Raw genomic sequence first — 16,220 nt, forward strand, 5'->3', positions numbered from 1 at the left:
ACATCCTTCTGATAGATGAGAGTCCTGGAAGAGAAAACTTCACCTATTTTTAGACTTTTAGAATAGTAACAACACAGCACTCTGAAACCTCCAGGGTGCTTGGAGCGGGTTACCAACCCAGATCCAATTAGCATGAAAAAAAAATCACCCAAAAGTTTTATGCAAGTCTTTTTTTTCTCGCAAGGCATTAGACAGTCAGCAAATTGGTATTTGGATTATGTAATGTCTTGTGAATAAAAGGGCTTCCATTAGATTTTGCATAGTACAGATTTTTCTATTATACAAGCATATCAGACACTTATAGCATATGCTTTTGATATGATATAAATGTTTCAGAATGGAAAACCCATCTGAAGGGAAACTGTCAGAAGGTTCATGCTACCGTAACCACGGACAGCATCAACCTGTTACACTTATGCACAATGCGCCTATGTATGTGTTATTTTTAAAGACTCTGACATTTCAGAATAAACTTTGAGGGCATTCCAAGTTACTGGAATGGGCCGCACCAGCCTCTTCCTGCTTGCAACAGGTAGGCTGACAGCTCTTTGCCTCCTTGCGCATAGGGGAGAGAGGTGTCATTCTAGATGCTGAGTATGTTACATACCCATATGTTACATAGCTTCTATGTTTGACAGATGACAGCCTCTGGCAACTGCTGCAATTGATGTTGCCTCTGATTACAACAGTTAACTATTTAGATGCTGCTTTCAAAACTGGCCACAGTCAGAGAATGGCCCCTTCGGTACCCCATTGGACCCTCAGGATACAATCATGGGGTGCCAATGTGTTAACATGACAGCTCAAAGCCTAGTGAATGCTCCCATGGGGTTTTCCCATACAAAAAAAAATGTTTCTAGTTAAACGCAGCCTATTATAACATTATTTTGTATTTACACTATTGTTAGAATAGCACCACTTGCTATTTCTATTCTGTGTCCACCTCAGCAATTGTATCAAGGTGGCCAGAGGTGTCTGCATCTGAACTTGCTGTGTTCTCTGACATAAGAAAAGATTAGATAGTGAGACAGCCTGATTGCAGAAAAGCAAGACTCACTAGGTATGGCCACCTTGCAGCATTTACTGAAACAGCAGATGGTGCTGTTCTAACATTAGCCCTATAATATCTAGGGATGTTTATAATCATGGGCTGGATTTAACTAGAAACAATATTTTTCATGGAGTAACCCCTTTAAATAGTTATTCTGTAATAAATTCTTATTATTTATCTTAACTCTTACCAACTAGATAACTATGATAAAATAGCCTACACTTTAAATGAAACCTACACTTTGAATGATTTAAAAAACAATTCAACCACATTTACCTACAGCAGTGATTGTTAAGTAATATATTGTGCAATAAGAAGAAAAATCCCATTTATCAAAGATCTCAAAAAAATATATATTTATGATTAAAAAAAAATAACTTCAAAGGGCCACTCCATTGAAAACACATTTTTCCATCACTGCCCATCTCCACTGATTGCCTGTCGCACTCTGATATCTCCTATGTTTATTGCACAGTTCCAAGCATTGCGGCCTCCTGTGTGATACTTGTCAGACACCATCTTGTTTTTACATTGTTTTCCCTCCTTTCTTTTCCTGTGCGCTGTACAAACAACCCCATGATGCATAAACACAGCATCACATGACCTTCTGGAGCCAGTGTCATCTCTGCCTGCTGGGATGACAGTGTACTTATTATTCTCTGTATTCTCCTACATAAGCTAAGGTCCATAAGTATACAGTTAGGAGCATGGACTGTCATCTCTTTCATTATAACTGTGTGACAGGAGCTTCTAATTATCATCAGTAACTGTGATAGAAGTTTGTCTCTCCTGTGAAAAGTCTGTGTGGTACAGTCCAAGTAATATCATCAAACTGAAATTACGCTGACTGAAAAAGTGACTTCTTGAAAGAGCACAAAGCCAAGTAAATCTCAGATGGTCACAGTGAGATCTCATGAGTCCAGCAATTTTCAGATAGAAAGGAGTAACTAAACAAGGTAATACTACCCAAGTTATGTATACTGGAGGACTAGTTACATAATGAATGAAATAAATGTCACTGGAGTGGCTGTTGAATAAGCCTGCTTGCTAATTACATAATATGTATACTATCAGACCACACCACAAATAGGTTGGAAGGAAAATAAAACCATGTATTCTATCCGAAGTACACCCTATACTGTGCAGCATTGCAATCTGTACAGTGGACCTTGGACCTTGGTCAAAACGCACAAAACAATTCCAAAGATGTTGGAACATTGAATAATTGGTACTCTACTGTTCTTCTATTACATGCGGAAAAATAAAATGATTTGCAGGTTCTAAAACAATTTGTGCGACTGCAATACCATGATCACTGGTAGAATTTACCACAATCAGGCAATATTCCACATGATGATTAAGGAATAGATTTTAAAAAAAATTCCTTTTATTGCATAACTTTCACCCATGTTTTCAGCTTTACGAATGTTCCGTTCATGTGTTACAGAATTGAAAATTTTATTTCATTGTATACTTCAGGCTTGATGAGTTGTGAAACTTTCAAATTAAAATCCATTTTCGTTAAAAATGTACTTTGATCATTCTTTCCCTGGTGTTTTCTGGGTAAATAAATTATTGCTGATATATCCTCAGGATTGGTCATCAATAGTTAATTGCTGGGGACCTACCGCTCGGAATCCCTGGCGATCACCTGGACCATTGACAGTGCGCGGTGCAGACATGCGTCATAGGTAGAGATGAGCGAGCACACTTGGACAAGGTGGTTACTTAAGCGAGCATCGCTCTTCTCGAGTAACTGCATTCTTGTCCGAGCAGGTTAGAAGGGGCGGCGGTGGTGAGCGGGGAGGAGAGAGAGATCTCTCTCACTCTACCCCCCCCCCCCCCGCCGCACCCCCGAGCCTGCTCGGATGAGAATGCAGTTACTCAAGAAGAACGATGCTCGCTCAAGTAACTGCCTTAACAAAGCTTACTCGCTCATCTCTAGTCATAGGAGACCAGAGTGGAAGTGCCATAGCTGGTTTCACTTCCACTAATGGGAGCTGGGGAGCTGAACAGCCTCTTACACTTCCACATCCAACCCCATGTGCTAGAAATACAATAGCAGCTTCAGCTCACACTTATTTTAATGAGAGTAAAACCAGCTACGCCACTTCCGCTCCTTTCCCTATGATATACATCCAGTCCACTGCACTGATGGTGGAATGGGCAAAGGGTAGACTACTGGGCATCCTGAACAGCCGGTGCCTAGCAATTAATTGTGTTCTCTAGGACTTGGGGGGGGGGGGAGTTAAAAGGGCTTAAAATGTAAAAAATTTAATATACACCTATCCGGACCACTCCCTGTTCAGTGCTGTTGCCCGGTGTCCACCGAATGGAATTCGGTGGGTGATCATGTGACTTTCATTGTGCATGTGACTGCACAGCCACTTACAGGCTTCAGTGGTGATTCTTCTATCACTGCTGAAGCCTGTGAGTGGCTAAGCAGTCACGTGCACACTGAACGGCATGTGACCACCTGCCACTGGGTTCCATTTGGCAGGCATCAGGGTTGGACGACGAAGGGCTGGCATAGATGAGTATTCAATTTTGGTTAATTGTTAGCTATTTTAACATTTTTTTAAGTCCTGAAAAAACCCTTTAAAACACCCATCTTGAGGATGGTCATCAATAGTTTTGGCCTGGAAAACCCCTTCAATTGTATCAACAATATATCCTATTTATTGAATCTGTGAAATATCTGATGAGTGCTATGGGGGAAGGGGGGGGGGGGGGGACTGAAATATGAATTATAGTATTTACAAAATCCTGATTCATTATAAGGCTGCTTTTCCCTATGAATGTACTGTATTGAACAAGAAGTGGCTTACAGTGTTTATGATCTAAGATGTGAATATTAATATTGTGTATTTGCACTGAATATGTACTGCTTTAGAAGCTGCTGCAATAATAAACCCAGGAAAGCTGATCTGTAGGATAGGGCACTAAGTGCATAATTTACATCTCTGAGCCAATTCTGCCTTCTTGAGAATTTGTCTAATTTAATTGAAACTGTATGTAAACAAGTCCTTTGTTGAAAGAAGCTTTCAGTGTTTAGTTTGTCATAAGTCCACAGCATTCGGTTTGTCTGTAAAACATTACACTCAGGGCTACAATTAATAGCATTGGGCAGTAAAACATAGGGGCATATCTATCTTATGGCTGCTTTATCAAGAGGGATAATTTGTTACGGATAATGCTCACATACCTCTGTAGTTACTAGATTCATGTCTTGTTATTGGCTTTCGTTTAGCATGTGCGCAGGGAAAAGTTCTCAATGTACATTTTAAGTGTGTCCTTTTGGCTTCTGTAGTCCGGTATATTTTGCTTTAAGAAATGGTATGGAATAGTCTTGCAGATTACAATATTCTGCATAACAGTGTCCAGTAAAAATTAAACGTATACAACGTGGTATAAAGCTGAATACTAAACTTCATTTTCAGATAGGGATGCTGCATCCACATCATCTTCATTTGAAGGATGCCTCTAGGGCAACATGGAACAATGATTTTTCCTGTATTTTCCGAACCGTGACAAGCTTTTATGTATTTTAAAGCTCCAGCGCTCAGCTATCTTCGGTGGCACCATTGAAGTGAATAGAGCAGAGGAATGCTTCCATGTCTTTTGCTGCCCACACTTTGGGATGCACTAGGATTACAATCTCAGGATTGGTGGGGGTCCCAGTGGTCAGTCATCACCTGTGGATAAGGGATAGCTTGGAGGGATGAGAATGCTCCTTTAATCTGCAATTTACCCACTTTTCCAGCACTTAGTATAGATTTATAGATGTACGTCATGCTATCGAGAAGGGTGTATGGAGCGTTCTCGGGAGACAAGTCCATTCCATACCTGGTGGCTATTAGCTCTCTCTGACAGCAACCATTTAAATCAGAGTTGGCTCCAATCACAGATACTACATATTTAGATGCCATGGTCAAAGCTGACGCTGCATCTAAATAGCCAGCTGGAGGTGGGTGATTACAAGTTCACGTTCCCTGTGGGGACTGAAAAAAGAGGTTTATTCAACTTTTTAACATCTAAAAAATATTACAAGTTTTTTTTAAAAAAATCCAATTTTCCCATAAAAAATCTTGCAAGGATGGAAAACAAAGAAAAAAGAAAAATCTTGGACCTCTAAAGGAGTTAATTAGAGATGAGCGAACGTACTCGGTAAGGGCGATTTCGCAATCGAGCACCGCGATTTTCGAGTACTTCACTACTCGGGTGAAAAGTACTCGGGTGCGCTGTGGGTGAGCGGGGGGTTGCAGCGGGGAGTGGGGGGGAGAGGGAGAGAGAGAGGGCTCCCCCCTGTTCCCCGCTGCTACCCCCCACTCCCCTCTGCAACCCCCTGCCCCACAGCGCATCCGAGTACTTTTCACCCGAGTAGTGAAGTACTCGAAAATCGCGGTGCTCGATTGCGAAATCACCCTTACCGAGTACGTTCGCTCATCTCTAGAGTTAATCTAATCACTCCCGATTTTCTGTTGAAAGAAACCATTTCTACCACTGTATAAAAAAGTCATTAGGGTGGACAAACAGGAGTTAGGCCTATTTTTTGCTGTTCCTAATGCACAATTGATAGATTCTTATTAAATTAAACGGTATATTCATTATATATAAGCAACTGAAGCTATTTTTGTCTGCTGACCAACTTTAGCTTTAATATATTTGATCATTTTTCTTAGGCAATGTTGGATGTTGCAGCTCATCATGGTTGGCTTGTCACAGTCCTAAACATCACAAGTCTAGTGCAAATGGTAATCCAAGCACGATGGATACATGACTCCTCTTTACTCACTGTGCCTAATATTGAGAAACATCATCTTCATCTCTTCAGGTATGTACATTGGGCAGTTCAGAACACAAATGTAGGGAAAGACTGACCATTTGAGTGTATTCGTAGAAGATTCTTGGGTCTGTAGCCTGAACTTAATTTGTAAAGTAGCTAATATATACATAGAAGAACAAACATTTAATCTAATGGAGCATATTTACTAATACCAGATCACCGCCAAGTATGAGTGTTAGACCTCATTTACACTGACAAATGATCGCTCAAACGACAGTTTGAGTGACAGTTTTAAGTAACCATTTTTGCATAGTCTATAGTAGCTAAGTAGCTACTTAAAAGCTATGCAGGCGGAGCGGGACACTGCCGCTTTCGTTCGGTGAACAATACAGCTGTTCTGCATAAGTAAACAGCTGTATTGTTCTCCGTGATTACAGCTCGAGTCCCACTGTGAACTACCAGCAGGACGCGAGCTGAAAGAATAACAGCGATAACAGCCTGCACTACTGTTCATCGCTCAATTCAAGAAAACTAGACTTGAGCAAGGAACGACTACACAAAAAATGCACGATGTCCCTGCATTTAGACCCAACGATTCTCGCTCAAAAGTTGGCTTTGAGTGAATTTTGAGCGAGAATCGTTGAGTCTAAATGGGCCTTAAGTTAGTGCAATGTGATGACCTCTGACTTTGCCTAGTTAAAGGGAATGTATCAAATAATTAAATAACCTATTGTTCAAATCAAGCTTTTATGGTAACCCCTGCAAGACCAAGGCTGTTTATGCCTTAAAGACGAGGCCACATTTTGTAAATCTGATGTCACTTTAAGAGCAAATAATTCTGTAAAGGATTTACACAGCCTGGTAATCCTGAGATTGTTTTTCATCATAAATTATACTTTAATTTAGTTGGTAAAAGTAGACCAATGCAGGATTATGGGGGCAGTTAATGTGTCTAATAATTTGCATATATTTATTTAAAACAATAAAATTGAGGAACATTTTTAAAGCTTGTTGGTTTTTTTCAATTTCATGTCAGATATGTACATACATATTGTTCCTATTTTTTATCAGATACATATATATTTCCACTTTTTGTACTTTATTTTAGAAGCACGTTTGAAAAATGTCTCATGTTTGTGAGCAATTTAGATTTACAAATTTACATTAATGTTTAAAATTTTGGCCTCTCTTGTTTTTCATTTCCATTTATATTTAATTTGAATGGATATACTTGGTATTGTTCATTTTGAATTGATGTTATAACTAATCTATGTAATAAATTAATGAAAGGGTCTGTTTACACACAGCGAAATTGGTGCTGATTTTTTGCTGCAAATTCTTTATGACACCACTGGTACAAATTTGATGCAGATTTTGACATCCGCAATAGACTTCACCTCTACTTTTGAAAGGGTGAAATCAGCTGCGGATTCACACCAAGTTTTGCACCAAATGATGTGGATTTGCACCAAAATCCACAGTGCAAAATATGCTTCAGATTTAGATGCTGATCCACACCAAAATCCACTGCATGTGAACTTACCATATAAACTTAATTTAGTTCTACAAAAAATATTTAAAGTGAATGAAACGCTAAAGAATCACCTATAGTAAATGAAAATATAATAGAAGTGGTTAATGTGTAGCATTTTAAATACTACACTCTCTTACTCGCTTCTCCAGTCTCACAGTGGAGGAGAAAGAGGGATGCTGTTACAGCACTTACATGTCAGGAAACTTTGTAGTAACAACTTTCTCAGCCAGTTCTGTGATTGGCTGTCACTGATGACATCATCATGAACTAAATTATTCAGGTTCCAATGACAGCACTCGAATAGGCTGCTACTAACAGCCTGCTTGGGTGTTTTACCTGCTGGGACGGGCCACGATCCCTGGCACAGTGTCTTAAATAAATTTACATTGCTGTTGCGCGGAGCCTAGGCAGCAACGACATAAATTTTCTATCAGCGGTTGCAAAGGGGTTAAACATTTTTCATTGACCTTTGGTGGTGGTGCTTCTTGTTTACCCTGTCACTATCTGATTTTAAAAAAAACAGAAATTTGGCAGTTTTCACATTGGCCACAAGCCATCAAAATAGATTTTAGTTCCGTAGAGCTTACTTCTTATGGTCCGTTTGGACTATCCGGCTCTTAAGCACCCGGCAATCAACCTGAAAGATTATCGCTCCTGTGCTTTCACACACAAGTGATAATCGCACAGTGAGTGGAGGCATAGCGCGCCAGAGATCTCTTCCAGTGGCCCACCTCCATTCAGAATAAATGGGCAGTCGTTCATAGATGAATAACGGCCAGTTTCCATTGATCGATTGTTGTTTGATTTTTATGCGTGCATTAACCAAACGATAAGTAAACAAATTATCAGTCATCATTCAGCCGTGTTTACACTGAAGAATCACAGCACAATCCAAAGATTAACTGTACGATAATCGTTTTGTGTAAAAGGGCCCTTAAGGCCCATTTAGACACAATGATTATCGCTCTGGTTTCGCTCAAAAGACATCTTTTGAGCGGTAATGGTTGTGTGCATTTACACAGCAAAATGATCGCTCAAACGGCAGTTTGAGTGACAGTTTTCAGCATTCACTTTGCATAAGTGTGTAAATGAAGGCTCACACTGTATGGAGAAGACAACCAGGACCTCTATGTTCTGCATACAGCTGTTGTCTTCACGGAGCACCCAGCTGGTATATAGCTTAGCGCTCCGAGCAGGGTATGCAGAAGACAAGCGGGGCTGCTTGTCTTCTGTATACAGCTGCTGTCTTCTCAGCTGGTATACAGCTGAGCGCCCTGAGTGGGGTATACGGAACACAGCTGGAGCGCTGTCTTCTGCATACTCCTGCTGTGTTCTCCGAGCTGGATACCAGCTAAAACAATAGTATTAACAGTATCCCGCTGAGAACTTCACACGCGACACTGATAAGGCTCATCATTGTTAGACACAACGATTATCGCTCAAAAGAATCCTTGCGTCTGAATGGGCCTTTAGTTATTTCATTATCATGACAGACAAGATTACAATGAACGGTGAAACCTCTGTTGTAAATGGAGGCAGATAACACAGGATCACATCACTCACAGTAGGTGATGTTCACAGCTCAACCTGCACATGTCACACAAAAACAGTAGTGAGTGAGTCATCTACTGTATGTCCAAGTGTCTTCTGTAAAACAAATCTACCATTCATGGAGAAGCAGATCAGACAAGTTAATTGCCCCCATAATCGTGTCCAGGTTTTAATTGGAAAAACAAACCAGGTGATACATTTCTGTTAAGCTTCTATACTTTAAAACTTAACAAACGCTAGATAAATTTAGAACAATTAAAAAGTATCCATCTCATATAGAAGATAAAATAAATGGGGGATCAATTTCAGGGGGTGTCATACCATAGTGGTGGATAGTCAATAACTGAGCATAATATCCTCAGTGTCTCAGTCAGTCCCACCACTTATAGCCATAGCGATATATCCATCATTAGTCACCTCAGTGGTATGTAGCGTGCTCAGGAGCAAAGCTCGCACCATACCCAGCATGTGTCGGCTGTTTCCAACAGTTGAACACTGCCTGCAATGGCCGCAATTATGATTGCAAGCATTTAACTACTTAGATGATGCTGTCAATGTTGATACAGCATTTAAGCTATTAGCAGGGAGGGTTGCCACATCAGCTAAACCTGTGAAACAATCTTGATGTGCCAGTGGGTTGCCATGGCAGCCTGGGTCCTATTGAAGGCTGCCAGGCCTTCCATGGATTCCAGTATATTAAGCCCTTTTTGTGGTAGGGCTTAAAGGGGTTGTCCCGCGAAAGCAAGTGGGGGTATACACTTCTGTATGGCCATATTAATGCACTTTGTAATATACATCGTGCATTAAATATGAGCCATACAGAAGTTATTCACTTACCTGTTCCGTTGCTGGCGTCCTCGTCTCCATGGTGCCGTCTAATTTCAGCGTCTAATCTCCCGATTAGACGCGCTTGCGCAGTCCGGTCTTCTCCCTTCTGAATGGGGCCGCTCGTGCTGGAGAGCTGCTCCTCGTAGCTCCGCCCCGTCACGTGTGCCGATTCCAGCCAATCAGGAGGCTGGAATCGGCAATGGAACGCACAGAGCCCACGGTGCACCATGGGAGAAGACCTGCGGTCCGCCGTGGGTGAAGATCCCGGCGGCCATCTTCGCAAGGTAAGTAAGAAGTCACCGGAGCGCGGGGATTCGGGTAAGTACTATGTGGTTTTTTTTTTAAACCCCTGCATCGGGTTTGTCTCGCGCCGAACGGGGGGGCTATTGAAAAAAAAAAAAAACCCGTTTCGGCGCGGGACAACCCCTTTAATAGGCCAGTGTTGGAAATACTGCAATACTTATCCTAGCAAAAAACAGTAAACAACTGGAACAAAGCATAAAGCATTGCGGGAGACAGGGGCATTTTCCAAAATATTGATGTAAGGTGTGAGTCCTTTTTTTCACATTTACAATGCATTGAAGTGGGATTCCCAGGATGGGAATGCCCTTTTAAACTTTAAATTTTTCTTTACATTTTATTTGGTTCCCGAAGGGGACTTGAAGTTATGAGGGAAGTCCCCTGTTCATAATTCTTATCTGTTGGCCAGAGTGGAGAATAACGTCAGAGATTTGCTTCTTGCTACGAAGGGCCTGCCCCGGAGTGCATTACACAGACAAATTGCTACCAGATTTCTCCACAGATTACAGCTGATCACTGAGGTCCCAGAAGGGGTACACCTTGTGATCAGCGTATTGTTAAGGTGCCTTTGTAGCAACTAAAGATTATCCAAAGGGAGTTGCTTTACTGCAAATAATCACATCTTTCAAGGAGTATCTTGCAGGGTTAGCTTCTATTTTTGGGGTAAGGTTTTCATTTATTATATTTAATTGTAGTGCAGGTTTCATGTGCAGTTTTATTGTATTCACAGCAGTATTCTTTCATTACAAATCTGTGCTTTGCATTTGGTTGATTTTCCTGTGTTTTTCTTGAAGGAAATGGAATTCAGGAAAAATTAGCAATTCTAAAGATGTTCCTGGACCTATTGAGTGTCTTCCAGAGTTGGTGTCTGCATGTGGAGGCAAAGAAGAAATCTTCTTTTCTTTGGTAGAAAGGGAGCTCTCAGCTGCACATATTTCACAGGTAATCATGTTTTTTAATAATTGCACGGAAAATGAATATTAGGATCACCCATGGCTAGATGACTTGGTAAAAGCATCTCCAAAATAGTTGGTCTTATGGGTTGTTCCGGGTAATTAGTGCTTATTAGCTACTAAAAGCGGCACAAGGAAGGACGAATGGTGAACTGACAAGAGCATTACAGGTGCCCAAGACTCACCTGGGAACCGGCTAGCCACTTTGATTCTGTCACGCAGAAGAGGTACAGTAGCACAAATTGCTGTGATTTGTAGAAAAATGCAGCAAATACTCTGCAATTTTGCACAAATTGTTGTAAAACTGAAACATGCAGGACTGTATGACTCTGGTCGGCTTACTTTACCCTCTGGACTCCTGCAGAGTTGAATCAGGTATGTAATATAATGAAAGTTAAAGGGGTTGTCCCGTGAAATCAAGTGGGGTTATACACTTCTGTATGGCCATATTAATGCACTTTGTAATATACATCGTGCATTAAATATGAGCCATACAGAAGTTATTCACTTACCCACTCCGTTGCTGGCATCCCCGTCTCTATGGCTCCGACTAATTTCTGCATCTTCTGGCTTCTTTAGACGCGCTTGCGCTGTCCGGTCTTCTGCTGTGTTGACTGGGGCCGCTCCAGCATGCTCGCGCCGGAGAGCTGGTCTGCGCGTCGTCATCGTAGCTCCGCCCCATCACGTGGTGCCGATCAGCCAATTAGGTGGCTGTAATCGGCAGTGGAACGCAAGACATCCACGGTGCACCATGGGAGAAGACCCGCGGTGCACCATGGGAGAAAACCGCGGTGCATCCTTGGGAAAGGACCGGCGGCCATCTTTAAAAGAAGAAAAGAAGAAACTGCCGGAACGGGGATGCAGGTAAGCGCTTTTTTTTTTTTGAAAAATAACAAAGGGATTGTTTTTAACGGGGCACAATGTGGGGGTATGTTGAAAAAAATTTTTTTGATTTCGCCGCAGGACAACCCCTTTAAGTTTTAAGGCTTCCATGTGCATTAGGTGAAGGTCATACAAACCTACTAATTTTGGTGGCTGACTATTGTATCTGTATGGGGGCCTCCCAAATCTCCGCCATCAGATAATGTTGGGGAAAGGAAAATGGGACACGGAATTTCAACGTCTATTTTTTTGGTTCTCCCTGGAGATGAGCAGCTGTCAAAGTTGTCTGGCAGTGGCTTATTCCCCTATAACCATGGAAAACACATGAAGGTTCGGCTGAGCTGAACATTCACTTGTGTGAAACATTCATTTGTGTGAGACATAACTGTCATCCGAACAAGCATTTGGTCAACAGCTATTGAACATGTATGGGCACCCCTAGTTTGCTACTAGTCAGTGATAGTTGGATATGTTGAGCAAACACAACTGATCTTTTTTCAGGAATAGCTTGTATCATTAGTTACTGGAACATCCATAGTACGAGTTAGAATGGATAAAAATCACTTGTCTTTCGCTACGGGTAATGTTTTGTAGAACTAATTTAAATAACCCTGCATAAAAATACAACAATTTTCAATGTATTTATTTGAATTATTGATGGAAATGACATTCATACTTAACTACATTTGTTAACCAACAAAGAACTGGGTTTATGACTATCCACTTCATTAGGTTCTTAATATGATATTGCTTCCACTCATTAAGCTGTTGTTCCTACACATGGAATTGTTTTCTCCACAGACTATTATGTGCTTTCCATTAGGAGCACGCATTTTAATCCAGACCCTTCTTGTCCCTTGAGTGTATATGTTGTAATGCTGATAGTCAGAATAATTTGTGTACACCTTTTACTTGTGCCTTGGAAGCTATAAAGATAGATGGCACAAAAATAGATTAGAAAATCTAGTACAGAGCAAGTTTCAATTTTAGAATTTTACTAAACTGTTATTGACTTTTGTTGTTATTCACTACTTGGACCACTATTTAAGCCCTGTACAGCTACCCATCGGACCTCTCTATTGCATCATATTGCCAACACAGTTAAGGATTTGTCATTAACGTTAATATTGACCTTCTGTAATTGACGGTTCTATTTCCCTGTAATCCGTTTCATTGAGCCCAGATTTGTCACAACTGAGGGTGAATGAATAACATTTTAATAAAAAAATGTAATGTCTACTTGAGGAACTCACTATAAAACAAAGAATCAGAGTAAAGGTAATTTGTACAAATTGGAACAAGCTTTCACTTACTGCATTTCTGTCATAATGGAAGTTGCGCGCACAACAGGTTTCAAATGTGATGAAAAATTATCAGGACATTGTTATAATTAGCTCGGGGAGAACTCAGAAGTAAACTTACCTAATTTATTTGCATAAATTGTCATTCTGTTATCTTTTAAACCAAATGCAAATTGGCTCTGTCTGATATGATGATGGTTATTTGGCTGAAAAGCACTTCAATTTGCGTAGCAATCTGGTGCCGACTCTACTGTGAGGCGATCCCAGGTAACATCGAAATTCAGAATTATTCCAGAAATTAGCAGGTTTAAAGCATCAATTTAAGTGCTAATTGCAGTAGTAATGAGAAAAAGCAGTACTACTGCGAGATTTGCATCTTTTGCCACATCAGTATGCCTGCAGCGGCTGCTAACTGGAAGAGGATTTGGCTGCTAATTAAATAATTGTATGCATGGTGGCATCCTTGTCTGATTCAGTAGATGAAGATTAATCCTCAGATAAATATGTTTGGCTGGTATTGCTAGTACCTGCAGAAATAGTGTGAGCGTATATGCTGCCCCTCTACGTTTCCAGAGTCTATCAGTATATGTACACAGCGGAGGCATATATCTGCCATGGGCAGACTTTATCCTTAAGGGTTGTAGGGATACTTTATCTGATCAGCTTGTAAACAATAGCTCTGGATGCAAATTGCTTAGTGAAAAAATGAAACACGTGGCAGCAGTTGGTTCTGGGATAGCTTACAAGATACAATTTGATTTCTACATAGCAGACGGAGAAAACATACAAGAAAACTCCCCCACACTGCCATACATTCCTTAGTTTGATAGGTCTCCAGAATCTACAATATCTCTCCATGGGACTTAACACGAAAAATCTCTTAATACAGTAGACGTCTCTAGTATTCATTAAATGGAAGGTCTTACTGTTGTTATGTTGTCTTCTCTCATTTTAGGCATGGAATTTTGTGTCAAATCTCCCAGTGATTGACGTCCTGATGACCATTAAAGGATGGTGGGAGGATCCAGTACAAGCACACAGTGAACTCTCCGTACCTATCATTTTTCCAGGGGCACATGAGAAAAAATGGATTTCATTACATGCTGATCAGGAGTATGTGCTGCAGGTGACTCTGCAGAGAACTCGTGCAGGATACAAAAAGGTACCGAGCTAATATTCCTCATCACTGTGTCACACACCATTATCTTCATGTAGTATTTTTCTAATTTTGCTGCTTCCTATGTAATATGTGTTTTGTAATGAGCTAGTTTAGAGTGGATCAATGTAAAAAGAAATAGCTGATATTTGGATAGTGAATATAATTAAATGCTTGTCAACTAAATTTCTGGCATTATAGATGATGATCCAATATGACTTGTATATAGTCACTGGCATAGAGGGAGAAGAGGCCAAACTTTACATGGGCAAAATGATGAGACTTGTCTCTATTAAAATTCATATTTTTCTTCTGTCCTGTGTTAGACATTTTTTTACTCATTTCCAAAACATTTCTGTAGTGATGTACTGAGATTATTACCTTTCACATATAATTCTCTATCTCAAAAACATAGATAGTAGAGCCAAATTCACGGGTAGCTATCCTGTTTTTTGAAGTGTAGGAGCAAAACGGAATATTGGAGGAAACCCACTCAAACATGAGGAAAACATAAAAACTCTATGCAGATGTTATCTTTGGTCACGTTTGAACCCAGTGCTGAGAGACAACATTGCTAACCACTGAACTGCCAGGCTATCTGGTTAATACTGCCAAACCAGCTGGCTAGGCAAGTTTGAAGTATAATGCGTATAAACTAATAACAGTAACAACTATGTTAAAGATCTGCATGTCCTTGTGAGATCCAGATATGCTAGGGCTAGATCTTAAAATCTCCTTGGGTCTGCTGCCCACTCACAACATTAAACAAAAAATACAAGATAACAAAGTTGTAAGACATTGCTGTGGAAATTCAGAACATTTTTTACCTAAAAGTCGATGATCCAGTCAGGAGTTTTGTCAGTTCAGTGCCAAATGAACATTTGATGTGCTCAGGCTCAGATTGGCCCACAGGGCAACAGATGAATGTGCTGATGGGCCCTGAGCCAGCCCCCACCCTCAGCACAAGATTTGTACATGTTGAGTGAATGAAAGTCTACCAATTCCTGCCATCTGCATTCTCCACACACTTCAGTGAAAACAAGAGTCAGAGGCAAATGCAGCCACCTTTCTATTGAAGTATATGACGAATACACCGGCGAAGAATTTTTGAACAATGATAATATTTTCATGTAGCTGTATTTGGCCCAGAATTAATTTTACTAGTGGGCCCCAGGAACCCCACTGACACTGGACGGGCTACATCTGTTTGGCAAAAGTTTACCTCTCTATGCTATTTGCATAGCCATGGCCTCACAAAGACTTCTCCGCTGTGCATATATGGTAGATATTCGAGCTGGTGCTTGCTATGTAATATATGTGCTGTGGAATTGCCCCCTTTATATGTTCGAGACAGTCAATGCAGGGATTGAATTACCATTTATTGTTGCTTTTGAGACCAAAAGATATTTGTTAGTTCTGTAAATGTTACACTTTAAAAGGGAATGTGTCATCAAAAAATGACCAAATTATCACGATAATCATATTTTTAAGATTTTTGTTATTTATTTAATTTTTAATGCCACAATCCTTACTTTAAAAAATTACAAAATCTTTCATTTTCATACTAACCTTTCTTTTCTGTAGTAAATAATTTCCAGTAGTTATTTCATTATCATCACAAGGATTACAGTGAAAGGCAACGCCTATATAAAGATAAAGGCCCAAAAACAATGTCAGAATCACTTGGATATGCAAAACCTTAACGAAGTTATTCTATGTTAGAAATGGCACACGTCAGATTTCCAAATTTTGGTCTGGTCATTAATTAGCAAACAGACTTGGTCACTAAGGGGTTAAGCAAGATTACAACCTTCATAGTCATGTACATGAAAACATGTACTTATCTAATTTGTATGGCAGGAACGCTATCTTTTCTCT

The 16,220-nt window shown here is 40.3% G+C and overlaps 1 protein-coding gene across 1 annotated transcript in view; it reads left to right on the forward strand.

Annotated features, from left to right (window-relative positions):
* Positions 1-16,220, forward strand: part of ASCC3 (activating signal cointegrator 1 complex subunit 3) — a 677,124-nt gene that overhangs the window by 657,527 nt on the left and 3,377 nt on the right. Inside the window, exons 38-40 of the mRNA XM_066608127.1 lie at positions 5,734-5,885; positions 10,845-10,992; positions 14,142-14,348. Of these exons, the coding sequence (XP_066464224.1) occupies positions 5,734-5,885; positions 10,845-10,992; positions 14,142-14,348 (507 nt within the window). The remainder of the gene's footprint in view (positions 1-5,733; positions 5,886-10,844; positions 10,993-14,141; positions 14,349-16,220) is intronic.

This window comes from Eleutherodactylus coqui, chromosome 1 (genome assembly GCF_035609145.1).
Source record: "Eleutherodactylus coqui strain aEleCoq1 chromosome 1, aEleCoq1.hap1, whole genome shotgun sequence".
Classification (NCBI taxonomy): domain Eukaryota; kingdom Metazoa; phylum Chordata; class Amphibia; order Anura; family Eleutherodactylidae; genus Eleutherodactylus; species Eleutherodactylus coqui.